At 37.4% G+C, this 23871-nt stretch overlaps 2 protein-coding genes across 2 annotated transcripts in view; one reads left to right on the top strand and one right to left on the bottom strand.

Moving 5' to 3' along the window:
- The window catches only part of shisa9a (shisa family member 9a), a 39395-nt gene extending 34589 nt beyond the window's left edge, over positions 1-4806 (bottom strand). Inside the window, exons 1-2 of the mRNA XM_082152841.1 lie at positions 4021-4806; positions 2634-2740 (exon numbers count right to left, since the gene is read on the bottom strand). Of these exons, the coding sequence (XP_082008967.1) occupies positions 2634-2740; positions 4021-4532 (619 nt within the window). The 5' untranslated portion in view covers positions 4533-4806. The remainder of the gene's footprint in view (positions 1-2633; positions 2741-4020) is intronic.
- Positions 4807-6985: 2179 nt separating this feature from the next.
- Positions 6986-23871, top strand: part of cpped1 (calcineurin-like phosphoesterase domain containing 1) — a 28704-nt gene continuing 11818 nt past the window's right edge. Inside the window, exons 1-3 of the mRNA XM_082152864.1 lie at positions 6986-7209; positions 10720-10938; positions 19633-20055. Coding sequence (XP_082008990.1) covers positions 7146-7209; positions 10720-10938; positions 19633-20055 — 706 coding nt within the window. The 5' untranslated portion in view covers positions 6986-7145. The remainder of the gene's footprint in view (positions 7210-10719; positions 10939-19632; positions 20056-23871) is intronic.

Here is a 23871-nt window from a genome sequence, read left to right as displayed (position 1 = left end):
GTGAGAAATCCATTCTGTTCTCTCCACTTTTTAGTTTTTGTATTAAATTATAGTGAGTTTGGTAAGGAAAACACACTTACCCTTTAAGTCCATACAGAACATGCAGATGTGTCATCTGCACCTGCATTATTGTAAGCAGATCTTTGTTCAGGTGTTTGCATTAGCGCACAGCTCGAAATAAATACAGCGTAATAGATTTCTGCTGTTTCTTTTGGGAAATCCCATTAAGGTAATTAGTTTGAGCTGTGGCTCTGGAAAAAAAAGCTCCACTTCATCTGCAAGGTTCAGTTGCTCAGTACACGGTGGGAGGAAATGCTTTTGTTCCTCAATTCAGGTCACTGACATGCAGAATTTAACATTCTGTACTGTACTATGATTGAAATCACACTGGGCTTAAGTCTTGATATTTTCATGCAATGACCAAAAAATAAAGCATTCTGTATTCAAGACTTCTTTCTTTCTCTTTCTTCCTAAAATCACGGGCACTCTCGTAATGCCAAGCTGTGCTGGTAATGGAGCACAGTACTATATCCTCCAGAATCCTCGATCATTTCGGGAAAAAGGTCTAGTAATTTTGCACTTTCAGTGAGGTTACTTGACTTAATCATTCAGCACACGGTGGGTGAGCATCTGGGTTGTGAGCTTCTCAGAGGAGGAATATGAAGAATACTGGATCGGTTTATGTGAAAAAATAATTTCAGTCCATATGTCCATAATTATGTGCATGAGCAAATCTGATTACCACAAGAAAATAAATTAGGAACGTATAACGTATTTTCATCTTTTATGCCCTTAAATCTTTAAATATTCTCAATAACACATCTAGAGTTATGAGGGGAAGGGAGGGGGAGGGAGCCAGTATTTAATCTAACTAGCTTTACATATTTAGAATAATAACAGCAATTAACGTCCAGCACACATAGAGCCTTTCTGTTGACTCATGTTGAAAGAAACAGTCTCATATCTGCCATTTAAGAGTGTATGAACTTCTATTGTGCAAGATTTGTTACAAAATCTGTTAAGGGGCTGTTGGCATTCAGCATCAAAAACTTTTATCAGGAATCTTAGCCTTTATTCTTATCTACACTCCTTTAAAGTTTTTTTAAGCTTTAAAACACATCTCTATGTTTTAATTACAAGATCTTAAGGGGTCAACCCAAGAATTCAGAAATCTCTTATATTTAGGTCACTGGAATTACTCGCTTATGCGGTGTCTGTTCTCCTGATTTCGGTTCAAATCATTATCTCATACGGAGTAACCCGGGGGACGGTGTTTTAAATCGCTCGGTTCAGAGGTTAAAAGCAGTCCAGATAATTACACTCAGGTTTATGGATTACAAGCCAGTACTGCAAGAATAATGATCATGATCTGTGAATAAGAGGTGAGTAAAAACAACTCTTTTAATGACTTTTTTTGTCTATTGATGACAGAACTAACATTGATTTCAAGGTCAAATCTGTGAGTAAAGCTTGTTCATTATTTGGTGGGACTTTCCATATGTAATGGTTGTCTGCATGTGAATAGGAAACATCATCCACATACTTCTAAAAATGTATTGGGTTACTATTTTCTTTTCTTATTTAAAAAATTGAAGAGTCTATACAGTGCAGGTGCAGAGCAGGTGGATAAATAAAAAATAAAGCAAGAAAAACCATTCAGACTCGTATGAGAAGGCTCTTTCACAGCACCATTGGGGTTCTGTATATCACATACAAAGGATGATTCTTTATGCACCCATAAAAAAAGTTTTATTTAGCACCAAAAAAGGTTGTGCTACTGCTTAAAAAACCCAAAATCCCACAAATCGAGTGCTCTTAGAACCATTTTTTCTAACATAGTCTATATATTATTGCTCTTAGTCTTTGTTTTTGTAAAAAAAAAAAAGAAAAAGAAAGAAAAAAAGAATAAAGTCATTTAAGCTTTCAAAACTTTCTTATGCAGATATCGAAGCATGAAAATAAGCATGGCAGTGCAGAAAGATTGACATTATCTTTACAATTAGATTTCCAGCTACTGACTCACTTCCGGTGTCAACCAAAATGGATCCCTCTGAAGGGGGCTTCAATACTCTCACTGTATTTTGTATTATTTCAACACGGATATATTTAGGGAGTAGATAACCACAGAGTGGGTGATGTAATCACTCCAGAAACAGAACAAATGAGAGTTTAAACATTTATAATGGAGCCATTCTTTCGATCCCGGCGATAAACAATGCCATGCACACAACTGCAGCGGCAGCCCACGGTATAGTTGAAGTAAATAGGCTTATTTCACAAAAGCATTTTGCTCTAAGCATCTCCTTTTCTCTTATACACACACACACACACACACACACACACAAACACACATATATAAATATATCTTTATATATGCTTAGTATAGAATAAGAAAGTGGTGCAGAACCAACAAAGTTTTGCACCACAAGCAAAACTTTGAATACTTAATATGTGTTATATATGTATCATTTATATGTAATTCAGTACACTAGTGCATTATATTGCGTAGAGGTATACTGAGCACTCGAGCCAGGAGAAACCATGCTTTTAGACTGTTTCAGGAGCATAAATGTAGTGCATAGTTTATGCTGAGCTCGTGGGGAAAGAGAGGAAGTAGGTTACAATCAACTTACGCATGTTGTTTGCTCTCGCTTGCACAGTGTCATAATGCTGTGTGTGCATTCCGATGGCCTCCTCATGCTGACCCTGACGGGCGCCTTGCATGACGCTTGCAACAGCTCTGTTGAAGAACAAGCAATTTGTTAGCTTAGTATGCATCGAGTTGCCTTGCATTGTGTAATCATTCTGTATTTCGATATCAGAGCACAGCTGAACGGCATACAGTGATATAATGTCGGTAGACTGACATCTATTCATTCAGTGCTATTGGTGCCGCTGTCCAGAGTGCTGATTCAAAGAGTACAGGTTTTTCTGTGAGCTGCTCTTTCAGCAACCTGCACACTGTGGGCTGTGCAGCTCTCATCAGAGGTTTTGACCCACTATATCAGTAGGAACAAGAGATTTACACCTCCACCATCCAAGCTGAGTAACTAAATGGTAAAAACTGACAACCAAACGTTATGCAATATGATGTAATATCTAAAACGGTTTGTTCAGTTCTCTTGGTTTACATGTGCAAGCTAACCATGCTTTCATGTGAATCTCTTGAGATCTGTGATTCAAGAATGCCTTTTAAAAGAGAGCTTGTATAACACAAATCCATGAATTTAGAAACCATAATGAACATTCACAGGATTGTTTTTGCTCTAATTAGGCATGAATATGCATGGGCAGGATAGGCACAACAGTAAATGCAGAGCTATGGCAACCAACATTTTTGGCACAAAAGCTGCAAAATATTGAGTTAGTGAGGAAATTATTTGCCTGGAGATGTTTTTTTTTTTACCCATTCTTGGATGGAGTAAACAATTTTCAGCCTATAGATGCCACTCACTCAGAGTGCGTTTTTTATTATTAGCTTTTAGCCTAATTTTTGGTCAATGTACACATGCATCAGACCGACATCTTTTACTGTCTCACGATATGAGCGCTTTCCCTCTTTCTCCCACTTTTCTTTTTTGTAAACTATCCCCTCTAAATTATGTATAAAAAAATAAATATGAATTATGGCCAAAAAAATGGTCACCTGCGATTTGCTTCATTCAGTTTATAGTTGTTTTTGAATGCACCATGCGTGAATGGCCCCTAGCAATCACTCACAATGGATCGTTTGTTCAAAAACAGAGAGATGCACACTGTAATTGCGCCTTGAGATGCGCAATTTTAAAAGAGAACATCTCTTAACTAGACAAAAATGTAACGCTCATGTCACCACACTCGGAAAAAGCAGCGAGATACGATGGAAAGTCAAAGACATCGGGTCTAGCTCTGTTTACATGGGAAGGGGAAAACATTAAAAGCAGTGCAGACTGGCACAACTGGCACACACACTGCTTTTACCATACACTAATATGAATAATAATTTACTTAGTCAAGCCAACATGACTATCAGTTACCTACCGAGACATGCTCTCTCTGTGAGGTCTGTGAGCCTTTTCTAGTCCAAGTTTGGTAAATATCCCGACAAGTGCCATGATTGCCACTACTCCACATATTATATATACAATCAAGTTTGTTTTATCCTTGGTTGGATCGTGTCTAGGGTCTATGGTTTTCTTATACGGTGTCTGTCCTGTTAACCATACTGGTGTATCGTAATTTTTACATGTGCTCTGATCCAATCGAGAGTGTTTAAAAGCGCAGCAAAATCGGAAGCCACAAGTGCCGCAACAAAATAAATAATTGCCTGTTTGACAAACGAACGGCGGATCCCACTGTCCCATGACATCATAGTAACCCCGACATTTGTCTTCAGTATGTGGAGGTTCAGAAACGCTCTCCTCATCCCGGGACCCATTGGATCCTGAGAGCATTATAAAGCCCTCGAGCTGCTGCGCTTCCCCGTCCGCGCTGCACAGCAGCACCAGAACTTTCACAAAGAAGTATTCTAACAGCAAGACTGTCCATTTCATCCTGTAGTCTCCTGGGGGCTTCCTTGGAAGGACAAATTGAGACAGAGAAACGACTCACTGACAGCAGGGCATAAATCCACATGAGTGAACAAAGCCATTCGGAGAGGTTTGCATTTTCAAAAAGGTAAATTTAAACTGCAGTTTTTTTTTTCTAAAGTCCACTCTGACAGCTGCTGATCGCTATCCCAATTGTTCTGCTGATTCTCAAGAACTTTTAGCCCCCTGAAAGCACTGCGCCAACTACCCTGAAGGCTGTCTTTGTTTGTGATGATGACAGGAGAGCTGAGGCAGAACTGTGGAGCGCGCGCGCTGAGAGTGGGAGAGACAGTGCGTAAAGGGAAGGAGGAGACATGGGAGGGATTGGACACGAAAAAGTGTTCTTGTAGTAAAGAATCACAATGAAAAGTTGCCGTCTGACTTGAGTTACTATATGCAACTTGTAAAAGATTATACGTTCTTATCAGGTGCGTAAAATAACTTCTGAAGGCTCCAGCCTAAAAATAATAATAATAAAATCGCAACATAGGCTAAGTAGCCTATGCAGCTCGTAAAACAATTCCATTACATGCAAGTTACTAGACTATGCATATGAGAAAAGGCAATTTAAATGCTAAAGGTTTGTGGTTTCTTTGCGCAATGCATGGGTCTGCGCAACCCTCTGCGAGATGCGTCAGTGCCTTTAACATCATCTAATTTAAAGGGGTGGTATAACGCCCCTTTTTACAATATGTAAAATAAGTCTCTGTTGTCCCCAGAGTATGTATGTAAAAGTGTTAACTCAAAATACCCCACAGATATTTTTTTTTACAGCATGTTAAAGTTGTCCCTTTTTAAGGGGCAGTAGTATCCCTTTAAATGCAAATGAGCTGCTGCTCCCGTCTAAGAGGGCGGAGCTTCAAGAGCTCCTGTGTCAGAAACTCTTCTGCCTTTTATGTTTAAACTGGAGTCGGACATTGATGGAGAGACTCAAGAAGAAGTGACAACATGTATAATGCAACATGACGTTTCTGAATTGATAGTTGATGAATTTATGTTGCTGATGTGGAGTTAACTATCTTAAATTAGCATATTCTGTCATGATAATCTATAAAATCGCTTGTGTGGAAACTGTTGTAAGATGCCTACAGAGTAACATGCTATTGCATTTGTGTTACCTACTGTATTGCATGTGAAAAGATGGATGTGACAGCTTGAGCAGACTCCCAAATGTGCTCGACTACAACTCTTCCTTTTCTCAATATGGACTGCGTGTTCCGGGGGCGGGGTTTATGTAAATTTTAGGGTTAGTGAGGTCACTATCCTGATGGGAGGAATGTTGTGTAGTCCCTACCAGCCATTTGTTGTAGTCCTTAAAAAAATGATTTATTTTAAAGCAAAGATCTTCCTTTGCTTTGAACTTTGAGCGTTGTAACTTTGCAGATGTTGTTTATGCTTAAACAGCAACATTACACTAAAGTTAAAAAAGTGAAATCATAATCAACCACCTCTTTAAGTGCGTAATTAAGTGTGTCATCCCTCCAAACATGTAAGACAAAATGGATAGTCTATTTGGATTTTGCAATGTAACAGTTTTGGTGTTTATTATACTTTTTCAATTGTAATTTTTACTTGTTTACTTTGTACAGCCCCTGATCCCCATCCATTTTAATTGAAAATCAGAAATCCTGCTAAATGTTTTTGTTTTTCCAAGTCATTCAGGTTGCTAAGTAAATTATGACAAAAGTTTAATTTATGGCTGAATATTAACCAGAGTAGCCTACTTATAGCAATTCTTTTGTAGATAGCATACAACGTCTTCCAATAGAATAACGTGAGAAACAATTCAACTTTTTATATTAAGGACATATAGGCCTCTAAGTTTACTTTATGAATATGCAAAGCTCCATACTATATAAATATGCCTACCATTATGAACCTATTTTAAGCTACCAGATGTAAATGAAAAGCATGAAAAGTGTGCTTTATGTAGATAGCCTACATACATCGCGCATATATATATATATATATATATATATATATATATATATATATATATATATATATATATATATATATATATATAACATGTATTTAACAAGGCTATACATTAATTGGACTAGCCTATCTAATGCAATCAGAACACGTGCCATCGTCGAATCTCACATTTATCTCAAACTTTTATCTGATTTAAAATTCCACCGAGTTATAGGCCTAACGTTACTCTAAAGAATAACAAAAGATACTTAGAAATAAACCAATTTAAGATTTTTGCCGTGAACTTTTTAGTTATTTCTTTGCGGATTGTTTATTTAAACGTTGTATCAATTTAGTAATACGGTCCATATAAGTAGTGTCGTTGTCCCTCAATTTGTACATCAGAAAATATATCCAAATTGAGCATTAAAGAGCCGATCTTCGAGTCAGACGAAGGTTTTCTAGAGGAGTCCGAACATTCTCAGGCATTGCTAATACATCCCCAAACGCATCGATTCAAGAACGCACTGTTATTAAGTAACCAATGCTTTTATCAGGTTTAGCAACAGACGCCCTCATTTTGTTGCCAAACAGAAAAACGAAACGTCATCGTAGGAAATCCAGATTGAACATTTTATTGTCATACTATAGCGCGTTTCAATGGCAGAGGACGAAAGTGTCTTTCTGAGGGCGAAGGATCGGAGTTATAAGGGACTGACTGAAGGTACGGTTAGCTGAGGCTAGCTAACGTCGATTTACATTATAGATGATGCAGTGAAACTTTTATTATGACAGTATGTTTTGGTTTCTGGTCTTTTATATATTTTATAAGCACTGCAATCAAAGTTTATAATTCCTTGTAAAGTCGTTGACCGGGGTGTAACAAGTCTTTGACAAGCACACTACCGCTTCTTTATTACGACTATTATTTTGATAACAGACCTTTCAGTAAGTATTCTGTCACAAATATCAAAGCATCTTTGGAATGTGCCGTAGATAGTTGCAGGTCAATTTAGTTAGAAACTGTAACATGTCACATGACATGTATTAACCAGCGTTGACCTAACAGGCTAGTGGGTTAAAATGGGCTAAATCAGTGATTATCAACTGTTTTTTTGTTTTTTGTTTTTTTGCTTTAGGAGGACACAGATTTAAACATATCAAACGTTTATAGTAAACAAAAACCAACAATATGCAATTATTCACATGCAATTGGGAAATCTATATATATAACAGACGTGCTGCACTTCACTGAAGTGATTATGGATTTGCACCACAGTACCATAGAGTTTGCAAGGACAAACCATCTTTGACAGTAACTACAAAAGATATGGCATTTTCTCTGTTTGAAAAGCCCATTTATTTTGCAGTCCTATAATGTACAATAAAATATTTTCCATATCAGAATAATAGACATGACTGTTAGAATAAATCCGCAGATTTTCTTGTATAAATTGCTGCAGTGACAACATTATTTTTGTAGACTACCCAGAAGTTCGCATCACCCTGGTTCCCTCTGTGAATTTTTCAGTTGGCTTTTAGGTTATTGCAGAAAAGCTCTGTGACCTACAAAAGTTTTTAATTCGTTCTCGTTTTATTCTTCATGATAATCTCTGCAAAAGAACACAACTTTTATAATTTTTGAAGCCTAAATACAATCGGCAGAAGAAAAGGCTAAACGCCATAAATGTCAATGTCACCACCCGTAAGCACCAACAACTCTTTCAGTCTTTATTTAAAAAACATTTTCCCTGAAAGGTTGACTTAGTATAGTTTGTGATTACTTATCATATTATATGTCGTAGAATAAATCATGAAAATATCTTGACCTTGTGTTAACCACAGACTTTATTTCAGGCGTTTAATCAAAAACCCATTGACTTTGACGATGGAATCGGAAGTTATTTCTGGGTTTTGGCCTTCCAAAATACATAATTCCTGAAGCAATCTATTGCTACCACTAATGTTGGTAGTGTCGAAATCAAAAGTGCATTATGGGTGTTGAAGTTTTTGGCAAAAGGGAATGCCACAGCCATTTTTCTCTGTTTTCTCTAGTCACATATAGCTGTTTCTCCAATCTTGCCAGTGGTGAATTCACCCTTTAACTTAAAGTGGCGATGAAACAGATGTAGCAACAGATCCTTTTTTTTCTTTCATTTTGTGACATACAAGTACAAGAAAAAAATGTGGTGTGTGACGTTTTGATTCAAATGAAGAGGCCAAATAAAAAAATTACACAAAACAATGGAAAATAGATGCATAGGTAATTTAGAAAATAGATTTGAAATTTTAATTTCATGCAAGACTTTCAATTTTTGGTTTTGGTGTTTTAATTTGAGTTTGTTCAGGTGAGTTTCAAGTATTTTCTGTCCCTGTGTGGTTTCTCTGCTCACTGTTTATGTAAATCCAGTCTGAAATCTTCATCCCAGACTAATTTCTTGCTTATTCTTTGCTTTGCACTGGCAGTGTTGACATCTGCAACTTTTTTACTTTTTTTTTTTAATGTGAAAAGCCTACAGCAGTGGCTGTTAGTGGATGCTGTGAGTTGAGTTGATATTTTAATGCTTTATCACAGGAGGCTTTTATCTTGACTTATGATTAGGTTAGCAGTATTTGAAAGCTCTGGGAGTCATCTGAGATATCCCTCTGATTTATGTTTGCTGAAAGAGGCTTGTGCTTATCGGCTGTCACGGGAGCTTTGTCTGCTCCTCTCAATTCATGTTGTTTAAAGTTGCCTGAAAATAGTTTCCAGTCTCTGGGGACTGTACATGAAAGTGTTAGACAACAAACAAGATTCCAGGCAGCAGATGGTACATTTTAAATGCTTTTTGAGTTGGTCAGATATCATGTGTTTTTATTATATTTATTTATTTTAACCAGGTTTTGTGCTTTCCCAAAGTGATGCTCGGAGCATAGCAAACACTTCATCTTGTTAGAAAGACAAAACGCATGGATTGAAACAACTTGGTCGGCCCATAGAGATTTGTGTTGAAACTTCATGCTGCATTACTAATTAAAATGTAGCTCATTCGAAAATGAAAAGTTATTTTAACATAGGTTCAATGACAAAATAGATTTGGAATTGAGAACCCATTCTTATTCAGAATTCCGGCTCATGCATTCTTCTGCAGTGCAGATGAAATAGCGTACTGAAATACGCTGACAGAGTTTCCTACTTTACTTAAGGCACTGCAACTCTGCTATCAAATCAACAGCATGGACAAGCATTGTCCAATTACTGAACAAATGACTCTTATGATCCAGTTCTTTTTAGTGAATTTAAAACATACTACACAATCTTGTCCAACTCCCAAATGAATGACTCTTATGAACTGGTTCTTGTAGTGAATCAAAAACATGCACTAGTGTAGCCTGGCCACTGAGTAGATGACTCTTTTGAGCCAGTTCTTTTTTAGTGAATTAACAACAAAGAGTACAACCAGTGTAGTCTGACTCACTCCCCAGGGAATGACTCTTATGAGCCAGTTCTTTTTAGTGATTCAAAAATACACTGCACAACCAGGGTAGTCCGACTCTCCAATGAATGACTCAGTTATATGAGGTGATTCTGTTTAGTGAATCAAAAACATAGAGCACAACCAGTGTAGTTTGACTCTCCAATGAATGACTCTTATGAGTCGGTTATTTTTTTAATAATCAAACACACACAGGTTACAGTTAATTTTGAGACTTAAATCCTTCTTGGCTACACTGCCAGGATTAGGAACAGATCGAAATTCTCTTTTTCTTTTAGCTCTTGGGGCTTGCTGCTCTCTCAAAAATCTCTTCACACATACTCTACATAAGTGAGTATAGAGAAAAGCAAAGACCAGGCTTGTATGATGTTCCCAGCAGGGGTATCCTCTTCATTTATATTTTGACCAAGTTTTAATGCTGGAAGTTTCTCAAAGAATCATGGGTAAGAGCTGTGAGAATTTAAATATTTTTCCAGCCATTTTTGTTTCCTTATAACACAAGAGCTGCTGTGAAGGTGTTATACAGCTGAAGTTTCTATAAGACACATTCCAGGTGTTAGGGCTGTGCCCTTAGCTTACTCTCACTTGAGATGATGATTTTTATAAATACTTTAAAACAGCTTGATAGTAAACATCTTATGTAATGTTTAATTATGTAAAGCAGTGTATGCATTATACACAAACAGACCATTAATAATTGAGATTTTTTACAGTAGATAGTTTGTCAGCTTCATGTTTTTTTCTCTTGTCCTACCCAGATGAACAGAAGGAGTGGAGCGGGCCTTTTTATTTCATCCAGGCTGCAGACCCTCAGCTGGGTCTGATGAAGGCGTGGAGGATTGGTGACTGTGATTCAGGAGGTGATGAGTGGACTGAGGAGGTCCAGCTCACAAAGCAGGCAGTCCAGGCCATCAATAAACTACAGCCCAGACCTCGCTTTATGATCCTGTGTGGAGACCTGGTCCACGCTATGCCTGGTAAGCCATCTTTTCCTCTGAAATTGTTCGGATAGGTTTCTCTTGATATTTCAGACCACATCTTGGTGAAGTATTAAAGGGATAGTCCACCAAAAAAAATTTATTTACTCATCCTCATGTCGTTTCAAACCTGTATGCGTTTTATTTTATTTTAATGCGAAACACAAAAGAAGAATGTCGGTTACCTAAAAGGTTAGCCCACAGTTTAGGCCCGTTGACTTCTATTTTATGGACATAAAAGTACAATGAGTCAGTGCAATGGTTCCTAAACTATTTGGTTACCAAAATTCTTCAAACTATCTTCTTTTGTGTTTTCAAGTGGGCTATCCCTTTAAAGTAAACACAGTCGGATGGGGTTTAAGTTAATCTAAAGTCCTATTCGCACAGGATAAGTATTACCTGGTGACCTCTAGTAATTTGTAATAATTGCGGAGGTTGTCTGTGATCTTAATCCCGTGCGAATCGGCCATGTCTGTAATTTGTAAAGTAAAAATTCCCCCGCAAATGACCTACCATGTTTCACCGAACACCGAGGTCCTGTGATAATATTAGTCCCGTGCGAATCGGCATCTCTGTGATTTGGCGGGGTCGTTTATAATTTTTTCAAGGTTTTTGTTTCCTGTGCGCTTTTCTATCCATCTTTCGCGAAGAATGGAGTTTTTTGATAGTATTTTGGGTGCTGGGTCATATCGCTATACACCATGATACGATGCAACTATACAATTTGCAGAAAGAGAAAGCTGAAAACCTTAAAAAGAGTAAAAGATGGAGATGAATGACATGTATAGCAACATTTTGGTAAGGAACATTCTTCTGTTTATGATATATCATACAGCTAGACCTATAATAATGACAAGACATTTCCAAGCAATAGCCTATTGACATCATATCCGGGAGATAAGTCAGTAAATTCGAGCAAAATCACAGGCTTCGGTTATCCCGTGCGAATGCGCCACACGAAATTCAGATGTGGGTGGGTAATTTCTAAATCACACGAGGTCCCCAGATAATACTAATCCAGTGCGAATAGGAGATGTGCCAAATAGGGCTAGGTGGTATGATGATAAATATATATTGTGATAATGATCAGTGAAGACTATGCAGTGATTTATGTTTATATTTGATTACATTATTTTTGTACTGTTTCATACCTGCAAAAGACCATTGTATCTTTGGCCCTGTTTACACCTGGCATTAAGATGCGTTTTGTTGGATCGGACCACAAGTAGACGAGGGAAACACATTCCCGTTTACACCTGGTATTTTAATCCGTCACTTTTGTCCACTTCTTGAGCACTTCTGTCCTGATTTCTTCGAGGGGAGGGTCTATAGGCGGATACATGTAGGGCTGCCCCCTAATATTGGACTAAACGTTAGTCGACGAGAAGAGGCTTAGTCGACCAAGATTTTATTAGTCGGTTAGTTGCTGAAAAATAAGTCACAAAAAGTACAATTAAAAAAAAAATAGCTTATTCTAGTGTTTTTTTAACACCCATCAACACCCCTAATGCTTGCACAGTCCAATAGCACTTTCTGGGTCGACATTTTATTCAGTAACATTAGGCCATTTTGATTTATATGCTGCTTATTGTTGATGATAGCATTATTTATCATATGCATCTGCTTGCATATGAGATTGCTCTTTTCTGCTTATTTGTTTGCCTGTGTTTTGATCTAAAGATACTGTACTCGTTTAGGAGATCCGTAATAGTGCCCCCTACCTTATAACAGTGATAGCACAGAAAGCCGGCAGGGAAGCGTTTTCTCATAAATGGCGAGTTAACTCGTCAATGGCAGGGAAATGGTTAAGCTTAATTTATTTTAGAGTTATGATTGAAGAGGCAGGGTCTGTGCCGAGCAGAGTCTCTTTTTCCAAGTTCTTTATTCTTCTATCGTCTCTAATCTTTGAGATGGCTGTTCTGAAATGGAGCTGTGGACCATCTGCATGAGCCGACTATTCCTGCAATCTCGACACATATCTAATTGCCTCAGCTCAAACTGCAAAGCACACAGGGAAATAAATAAATCACCTCCAAAGATCAGGCGGCAGTTATCTACACACATGAATGTGTCGACTGGAAGTCCCCTTCGAAGGTGATGAGAGTGTTTATACATCAGGTTTCATGTGTCAGGTGTTTGCGCTAATGTCTTGCGCTTGAGTGCCAGTATCAAAGCGGCAGTACATTTAAAGCAGTCGTAATGTTTCTCACCACATGAATTTAAATCACCCAAATGTTGACAGTAACTGGTTTTTCAATGGCTGACTTAACAGATTATCCCCTTTTAGAATCTGAGGGAACTCTGGAGTGTCATATTTGCTTGATTTAATATGAGCCCAGGTTTGTGGCTTCCCCGCTGAATGTAATTTATAGGTCAGGTTATGATAAGCTGCCTGTAAAGGCACAGCCATGGAAGAGCGTCAACACCCATTAGTGTCAGGCCAGAAGAGCAGGCAGACGATGCCATATGCATTACACGCCATGTCCGTCATGCAGCTTGTCTCCCCTCTCTGCTCCGCACGGGCTTCACCAGACCTACGCCACTTCCTCCTCACCACTTCTTCATTGAAGTCGGTATGGAACAGAAGCTGCGATTGTCTTTTCTTCCCTTTTGTGACGTATATCTGAGTGAAAGGGCTTTTCAAAGAGGAAAAAATGTAGGGGGACTTGATTGGTTCCATGGGGAAATGATTGGATTGTTGGATGATTGTGAGTTGCTACTGCTGTGATGTCATTTGAGTGACAGGTTGTCCCGCCCTCATGCCAGTAAACGTCATCAGAGAATAAAAGAGATGTCGTTGCAAGTGGGAGGAGAAGTTATTTTGATTAAAGATCACGAGGGCACATTAATAAAAAAATAAAAAAAATATGTTAATGGATAAATCGTTTATAATGTTGAATACTGAAGTATTCCATAAAAACAAAACAAAACAAAACAACAAATGTCAGTTTTAATTTTATAGTGACTTTAAGCATCAGGACTTTGGTAGCAGAAGTTGGTGAACTTTCCTTTGTACTTGGGCTGCACGATATATTAAAATAAAATCGCTATTGCGATATGGCTCAGTGCGATTGTAAAACCTCCATTTACGATTAATTTTCTCCACCATGATGGATTCGCCATTGTAATTAAACAGCAACAATGTTTGTATTCCATTTCCTTCTTTATTGACCACCAGAAACACTTTCTCTGACAATAATAGCTCTTGCCGATAAATAAAATCACAAATGTGAGTTATAAAGTTACAAGATATAAATTCACAATTATGAGAAACAAAGTAACAATTTTTTTTTTTTTTTTTGGTAGAATCAGGCCTCCAATTTTTTCCCCCCAAAAATTACCACTTTACCCTATAGCCTAATATCCCCTTCTTTTCCCCATCTTTTTAAGTTCCCCATCTTTACTGGTTTTATTTTATAATTGATTACTCACCCAAGCTGCTGCACTGCTGGATGATAAGATGTTCTTTTCTACCATGGTGTTAACAGCTACGTATGGCTGGGTGCTGAATAAACTCAGTGCCACGTTAAAAACAAACAAAAACTGTAGTTAGGGAGCAAATAAGTGTTGAAATACTGGGGTGTGAATTCTGAAAATGGGAAATAAATGGTTATTTTATGATATTCTGCATCTGCACAATCATAAAAAGTGTGTGTGATGAAGTGTGTATGTGCAAGATCTAGATCTCTGCTGTGTTGTTGGTGTTGCAGGCCCCTGGCAGAGTCCTCATTAAGTGTCTGGATAGCTTGGGTGCAGGAGCTCCTCCGGAACCTCTGAGGATTGACCCTAAGGCTTTGCTAGGCTATTTCTGACTGCAGCAATGAGAAGAGGTTGCTGTTTGGATGGCAGGGATCCTTAATGATTTTATTGGCCTTAGTCTCGCTCTGCGTGGTGCGGTTATCCTGCAGGTTGGGCAGTGAACTCTCAGTGATGCATTCAGAGTCAGACCATAACACCTTGTGCAGGTCCTGTGCGGTGCAACTCACACAGTAGATCGCAATACTACTTGACAGGAGGCTATCAAAGTGCACCTGTAAAATAATATCTGTACCTTGGGGGCCATCCTGAACTTCTCCTGGGAATAGAGGCGTTGCTGTATCTTCCTTATCGCTTTTTTCTTCTTTCGACTCACATGGACCTGAAGCATTCATCCTTGTTCTGTACAGTTTTAAGTGCTGGAGGCTTGCTGTATGTTTTTGATTGAGGGACTTACAGAGCTTGTAGACACATTCTACCATATTTCTCAATGGTGAAATATGTCAATGTGATATTTGTGAAATTTCACCCCAAAATCATTTACTCACCCTTATGTCATTCCAATCTCAAATGACCAACTTTATTCTGTGGAACGCAAAAGGTATGGCAAACTCCAAAAAATGACCAAAGGTAAAATAGAAGTTATGCCAATATATTCCAAGTTTTCTAAAACCATGTGTTAGCTTTGTGTAAGCTACAAATTGTTAAATCAAACTGTTATTCAAAAAAAAAAAAAAAAAACTTTGCCAGAAATCTGAAATGTCATTCACATTCAAATACACTGGTTCAAATGTTTAGGGTCGGTAAATTTTTTTTAACCCTTGTGCATCAATGTAAAGTTACTCTGAGGTCCTTAGAGGACAAAAATGTCAAGGTCAAAAAACTGTCATAAAAATTTGAAGCTTGGGACATAAGTTTGGTCTCATTTTAAAGACCCATAGCATTTTATTGTTGAAGTAAAAAAACAAAAAACAGTTATTAGAGGTTTAAGTTTATGAAAATGATTTATGAACATTATTTTATATAAAATATATATTTTACGAAACATGTTGTACTCTAAAACTGGTTGAAAATCAAAGCCGTAAATCTAAACAAGTTGTGTTTCAGATTTGAGGTTGAGTATCTTAAAAAATTAGCTTTTTTAGCCAGATTTTGTTTGGGCGCACTACCAAATTTTCCCCATTAGATGGCAGCAAAGCTCCACTGATACACACAGTAGTTGAATTTGTGATTTTCAGTACAGGATAGTTTTTCTCTCTCAAATATTACACACACACACACACACACACACACACACGCACACACGCACACAAACACACACACACAATATTTTTATTACACACACACAACCCACACTCGGACATCCATACCAACACACCTACATCCATACCAACACACCTACACAATTATAGTGGCATAATTTTTCCCATTTGCTCTATAATATGCAGAAGCAGAAAACAGGAATAAAGCGAGAGTTTTCTTTATAGGCCAAACCTGAGAAAATGGCACCATCTGGTAAAAAAAAATAGTAACAATTAAAATTTTGAAGCCTTGCCAACAGAATGAAAGCCTATTAACAAAGACTGCATCATTTTATAGTTAAATGGCCCAGGGATTAAAAATTGGGTTTAAATTGTTGTCCTTAAAGGACAAGTTCGGTATTTTACACTTAAAGCCCTGTTTACAGATCGTATCTGATAAAATAGAAATTTGGACACATGCTGCTGTCCCGAGAATTTTAGGTTTATTTCGTTTTAAAGAAGTCTCTTTTTCTCACCAAGGCTGCATTTATATGATTAAAAAATACGATAAAAACAGTAATATTGTGAAATATAATTACAATTTAAAATAACTGTTTTCCATTGTAATATATTTAAAAATGTAATTTATTCCCTTGAATGGCAAAGCTGATTTTTATTTGCTGCTATTAATCTAGTCTTCAGGGTCACATGATCCTTCAGAAATCATTCTAATATGCTGATTTGATGCTAAAAAAAACCCTGCTCAACAATATTGATAATAATCGTATTATTCTCAATATTGAAAATGGTAGTGCGACTAAATATGTTCTGTGGATTTTTTTTATTTTTTATTTTTTATTCTTTGATAAATAGAAAGTTAACAGTGTTTGTCTGAAATAGAAATCTTTTGTACATTATAAATGTCTGTACTGTCACTGTTGATCTATTTAATGCATCCTTGCTGAATAAAAGTAAAAACTCACTGATCCCAAACTTTTGAACGGTAGTGAATATTCATATATGTCACGTCAAGATGTGTCATGCCATAATTTACATCAGTGATGCAAAATACATTTATTTATGTGTCTTATAAACATTTCTGACACATTCCGTTTTAATAGGTGCATATTCAAATCATAATAATTTAATGATAATTTTCAAAGAATAATGTAATAAATAATTATTTTTCACTTCTTTTATGGACCTTTTTTGTCATTTTTGGAGCTTGACAGCATTGACAGGAAAAGAGCTGCATGAACATTCTGCCTAACAAACCTTTTTGTGGTTTATGGAAGAAAGAAAATCATAGGGGTTTGTAACGTTTTGAGGGTGAGTAAAAGAATTGTAATTTCTGGGTGAACTGTCCCTTTACATCACCATTGAGTCATTGTATTGGCAATCTCAGGTTTTGAACAGCCCTGTCAGTCAATATTTCCTTCATTAAACACGTGCTGTGATCTCTTCAAGCCTCATTGGTGACCAAATCTGATTCTATTCCAGCACTCTCCCTCCTGCGTTCTGCCAGCCGTAATGAACAGTGAGCGGCAGCATGTTGGACAAGCAAAGTTCTGCGCGATAATTGAAGGGCCGCTCCGTGATATCGACACACAATCCTTGCGAGCTTTCCGGTTCAAGGACTTCTCCTGGCTAGCAGCAGGAGAGATCATCGAGGGAGGTGATTAGATTTTGAGAGCACTGAACCTGATGCTTTCCTTATGGGGACTATAAAAACGTTTGCCTTGCGCCCGTAGCCTTGTGCGTGCTGTGGTGGGGGGCATTTCAGAAGGTGAGGCGGAGGATTTCTCTTCCTTCTGTTTCTCCTTCCACATACGTTAGGCTTTTAATTGCTGTTGAAAGCGGATAAAAGTGAAGTTCTCTGAGGAGCAGCTGCATATCAATGGGCTGACCAGAGGGAAATCAGCTCTGAAAGAGCCCTCTCTTCTCTGTATGTTTAGCTGATAGAGATCTCTTCTGGGAAAGATTTTAATAGGTTTCTGTGGGATTTGGCACTGCTGGGAGAAGGGGGGACCTGTTGAGTTTGAATGTTACGTAATTCAGAGAGAAAGTCGAAATGAGGCTCAGATTCAGATATTGGGAAATGGCATTGATCACAAAGTAAGACTAGTAATTGACCTATTCACACCAAGAGCACAGAAAAAAGAAGTTGCTTTCTCGCTGAGCATTTTTTAAACTTTTGTTTTATTATTATTTGTTGAAGTAATTCAATCAGGAATGAAAATTATGTCATTTATTGTTAACTGATTCATTTATTATTAGGGGTGTAATATATCGTGTCACAATATTTCACAATACAAAAATGCAACAATATGTATCGTGGATTGTTCACCCAAAATAAAAATTACTGTGTGAGAAAAAATTCAAGTCTACAGAGTTTTAGTGTCAGTACTACATACTATAATGTTGAATATAATGTATAATAATGCAATGGGGGAATATTTGTGGGTTCTGATAATGCCAAATGATCTTATGTTACCAGTAAAAAGTGGCCTATACATTATTTTAAATATATCTAGTCAGTGACAGAGTGCAAGCATATTCGTCTAAAATAATTCTGTATTTTCAGCTTCAGAATCATGAATATTTTTATTCTGGTGTCATCATTGTCCTGTGCATTGGGTTACCAGCCCAAGCCTATTCATTTACACCCACAATATAACACCAAATTTAGCATTTTAATCAACAGAACATTTTTGGTTTACCTTTTACCATATGTTTTGGAGTATCACAATAATATCGTATCGTGAGTTCAGTATCGTGATATGTATCGAATCGTGGTATGTGCTCGAATCGGGGTATCGTTGCACCCCTATTTATTATAAACTTTTAATAAATCATTTAGTCATCTTTATGTAATTTGAAACCTGTAAAAAAAAAATAGATCAAGATAAAAGAGTTGTATGGACTACTTTTTTGTCGCAGTTTTTTCTTCTTCTGTAATCATAAATTATTAGCCGTGGTCACTTTGAACTGTCTTATGAAAAAGATCTGTGTGATATCTAAAAAAATGCATTTCTAAAATGTTATTTCTATAACATTTTAGTGAGGTGCTCAGTAGACTAAAATCATGGTCTGTTGGTTTAGTTTTCTTTGTCTAGCATTCACAAAACTGCAGTCACTAATGCCAGCTCTAATTTCAGCTCCGCTTCTCATTGAGTTTCAAATTCACAGCAGGCAATTAGCAAGATGCCCTACTTGTCATATTAGAGGTAACCTAAGGCTGTTATTAACGAGCTTCAAAACTCAATGCTTGACAGTCTGCCTTTACTTTAGAAAAATGTGGTTAGGATGCTTATTTTCCTCAAGAAACGGAAACTTCGTTCTGAATCCTCAACATATTGCCTGCTTCAGTATTCTTTTGAAGATGGAAGGAGCCATTGAAGATAGTACTTATATACTATCACATGCCTCATGTCTGACGCTGTAACTCATATCCACGGAAAACCAACTGTTCCTGCTGTGCTCAATATTCCTCCTGAGGATTTAACTGTAATTTTTTGTAATGTGTAGGCTTTCTGGTCCTGTTGTGCACACATCATCTGTATATATAATATAATATTATTAAATATATAGAAATATAACTTTCTCTGCCTAAAATTAAGCTCTGAATGTCCTGAAAATAGGTTGCCATTTCATGTTGACTTTCTTAAATGTAGAAAAATCTCTTTTCATTTTTCAGGAAATGCATTCAGAGAAGAACAGGTTAAGGACCTCAAAGAAGCACTGAGAGGCACTGACCCCGACATTCCTCTTGTGTTCGTCAGCGGCAACCACGACCTTGGCAACACACCCACTCCGGAGACCGTGGAGCAGTTCTGCCGTGACTGGGGGGATGATTACTTCAGTTTTTGGGTGGGTGGGGTGCTGTGTTTGGTGTTGAACTCTCAGTTCTTCTTCGACTCATCAGGCTGCCCTGAGTTAATGGAGGCCCATGAGGTCTGGCTGGAGAGCCAGCTGCAGAGAGCCATCCAGACCCCCTCCCGCCACGTGCTTGTCTTCCAGCACATTCCGCTCTTCCTCCGTACGCCCGACGAAGAGGATGACTACTTCAACCTGCAGAGGGGAATCAGAGAGCGCTTGATCCAGAGATTCAAACAGGCAGGTGAGAAGAAAACACTTGAGCTTTACACTTCAAACAAGACAAGTTGCAAGTGTTCGTACCTCATTTCATGAAGTATCGAAGTTTTTTCTTTCTCTGAGGATACCACAGTGTTTGTTTAGCCTGTCCCCAAAAATAGGCTAAATAGTAACCAATTTTTTTTTTCCAACATATTTTAATATATATTTGTAAACATATATTTTACATATAAATTATTTTTATTTTAGTTTACAGATTTAAACTGACTTAATTTGACAGTTTATTGCAACAAAACTCTAAAACTGTTTCTTCATGTTGTCATAAGAACACCAGTAATTATATTGATTTCCAAATGAGCATTTTTCGTTTTTGCTTTTACTCATTTCAGGTCAGACTTGACCAAAGTCAGATCTTGACCAAAAATGTATACACCTCGTGATGGAAATTATTTCCATCACAACATTTATTTTCATCAAGAGATGCATCATTTTCTGGTCAAGATCTTGTATTGTAAGAGTCCATCACCGTAAAGTCTCCTCCAGCAAATCCCAAAGACTTTCAGTGAATTTAAGGTCTGGACTCAGAAGTGCCAATTCATGTGTGAAAATGATTCTTCATGCTCCCTCCCAACCATTGTTTCACAATTTGAGCCCTGATGAATCTTGACATTGTCATCCTGGAATATGGCCACGATCTGTCTTCCTACATGGTTGTTTAAGATATGAAAAGCTACACACTCCATCAATTAGGTTTAGAAGAACTGTTGCCAAACATTTAACATGCTAGAAACATAATAATCACTGCATAATGATAATGATCCATTCATAAACTCTTAAGCATTTGTCTATTTAAATCCAAACAGCAATTTTATTTTGTGTGACTTTGGGGCCTACTAGAATAGGTTTTCATTGTTGAATGTTCAAAAAAACATTTTTCACACATTTTACATTGTTGCAGCACCTCTCTTCCCAGTCTGTCAGTAACGCTCTGTTTAGTTTCCGGTCTCTGTGAAGCCCCTTCTTCCGAAAGCATAATGTGCTCTGATTGGTTGGCTGGACCAGTGATTGGACAACCACGTCAAGCCTGTTTTGTAAATGTCACGCCCTTCACGATAACCCAGAGTTTTAACACACTTCTAACACAACTCAACCAGGCCTCACCCCCTTTTTTTTGTGCATCCCATTCCCTTGGCATGGAATAACTTAAATGAGGAATATTGTGACATGTTCATTCATAGAAGAAAACACAAGACTACAACCGAGGCATTTCATGGGGTTCAGAAACAGTTATTATTGATATAGAGAATAATTCACTTTGGAGTGACTTTGTGCTTTGTAACTTTGCAGACATTTTCATGCTCAAACAGCAACAATATTTACTAAAGAAAGTTAAAAATGTAAAAAAGCATAATGAGTCATTTTTAACTAGTCTACATAACACATCAGTGTAAAGTATAGTATATTTTTTATTCAACGTTTAAGATATGTTTGTAGAATAGCCTGCACAATGAAATGAATGAAACCATGATTTTCCGCCTCTGTGATGCCAACCACACTGTGGCGAGCATGACGAGGTCGAGGGCCGTGGGAGGACGGCGCGAGGCCAGTGGCGTGATTGATAATGAGTGACACGTGTGCGACGCACCGGTCTCGTATCTCTCACGGAGGAGCGGAAGCATAAAAGGAGGAGCGACGACAGTGGTGAACGAGACCGGTGCGTCGCGCACGTGTCGCTCATTATCAATCACACCACCGGCCTCGCGCCTTCCTCCCACGGCCCTCGACCTCGTCGTGTTCGCCACACACACAATTATTAAAAAGAAGCCAAAATGATAAGGAATTAATTAAACTGGATTACGGAGGATGAGTTAATAAATATTAAAGATAAGCCAATGAATGCTCATTGGTTGAGCGAAGTTGTAAACAAGTAGTAAGACTGGATACGTTTTGAATGACAGGGTTAGATGTTCTGCAGGCATCTCGGCTTTATCTCCACCAAAAGCATCTGGAACTCCATGACTTGAGTGATTTTTGCAAAGAGGGGAAGACTTTTTCCATGACAATAGTAGCCATACGGACAAAGAAGATCATTCAGTTATTTATTTTTTTCATAGAAAAGTGAAACTTCATATTCAGCAAACCAATGAAAACTATAAACGTGCAATTATCATTGTTTTTATTCAATATAATTGTTTTTCAAAAAAAAAAAAAAAAAATATATTTTTTTTTTTTTTTTTTACTTATTCCAGAAAAATTTGTAATATCTGTTAAATTAATTGAATAGAATTACCGGTAAGCAATTTTAGATTTCTCAACTTTAAAAAAAAAATAAGGCCAGAAATATATATATATATTTTTTGGTAAATACAAACAAGGTGTACAAGACCATGAAACTATTGGTGCAAGAATGCTGCAGTAAATGGCACATTTATGGCCACATGCTGGAATAATGCTTTTGTCTTGCCCATGGCTCTTTAATTATGCTGTGAGTGCCCTGGAGTGCTTTTCCAGGATGTATAATAAAAGCTTTACAGACAAGAAATATGCAAGTTGTCCATATACATTTTGGGATTCTATTATGAGAATGGACTCTATAAGAAGCATATTTTGCATAAGTTAATTATTGATTTTAGAACTTCGAAAAGGTTGGATCAGAGCGGATGTTGTTTTATTTAACAGCTGTGTTGAAATACACAGCATACATTACTCAATACTCTATTCTCGTGTTGATATCTAATGAGCATTTTTAGGGTTTGCAGTCCCTTTGCTTGAATAAAGATTTCCACTATTAACAAGCGACTCAATATTTTAGCCTTAAAGCATTAAATCTGATTGCTGTTCAAATTTGAAATTCCTACAGGATGTTATCATGTAGCTTCGAGAAAAGAGAAATGGCAGTGTTATTGTTACAGCTATCAAATGATATGCTCCTCTAAATGTGTCAGATTGATTTACTTTCAGTTATACATAGTAGTTCTCGCATCACAAACTATTAAACAAGCTGTGCTGTTTATGTAGGAAAAGTAACAAGTAAATCCACAAGGTTGTGGTTTGTTAGCCATGAGGGGAAAAAACACACATCTTCCTTTGTTCCAAAGGTTAGTGTTCAAAAGAAACAATATATATTGATCTTTGTATGGCCAGAGAGATGCATCATGGTGCAATGATATTGAAAATCGACTTAAAAAAATGGGCAAAACAGGAAGATTCAATCTCTCTAGTCATGAAAGATGTGACATCTTTAATATTAGATTTGAACTTTCATCTCTCATTTTATACACACTGTGTTAATGGAAATGGAGTAGTGTGTAATGTAAATAAGTCGGGCACTGCTGTGGGGGACAGAGAGGGTTTTGATGCACATGCACTCCACAGCTTCCTTCGAAACGCCACTTGTACTATTTCTATAATTGTTTCTATGATCAAAACACGAAGAATGCTAAAATAAAAAAAATGTTTGAAAAAATAAGCCAATCCTCCTGGATATCAGAGATCACTGTCAGAGGATAACTCAGCCACTGCCCACAAACTCGTTTTCATGGGCTCCTTGAGCTCGTAGATTTAATATCGTGCTGCAAATGATATTTTTATGATTTAAACCACATTTTCTAAAAGGCAGCAAGGCTTTGAGAAGATGATCCTTTTTTGAGACATCTGCCTTGGGGGGAAAACATGCTGATCACTCCAGATGTCTGTTAGCTTTGAGGTTTGTACAGTGGGTGGCATTTGTAATGAATACATATACAGTAATACACAGTTCCTGATATCCTGAGCTGTTTACAGACCTATATTCCTCTGCTGTACTGGCACTCTAATGCCCTGTAATGTCTGTCTGTCAGGT

Source organism: Leuciscus leuciscus, assembly GCF_965113295.1.
Source record: "Leuciscus leuciscus genome assembly, chromosome: 21".
Taxonomy (NCBI): domain Eukaryota; kingdom Metazoa; phylum Chordata; class Actinopteri; order Cypriniformes; family Leuciscidae; genus Leuciscus; species Leuciscus leuciscus.
The sequence above is the reverse complement of the archived record's forward strand: the minus strand, read 5'-3'. Positions and strand labels throughout refer to the sequence as shown.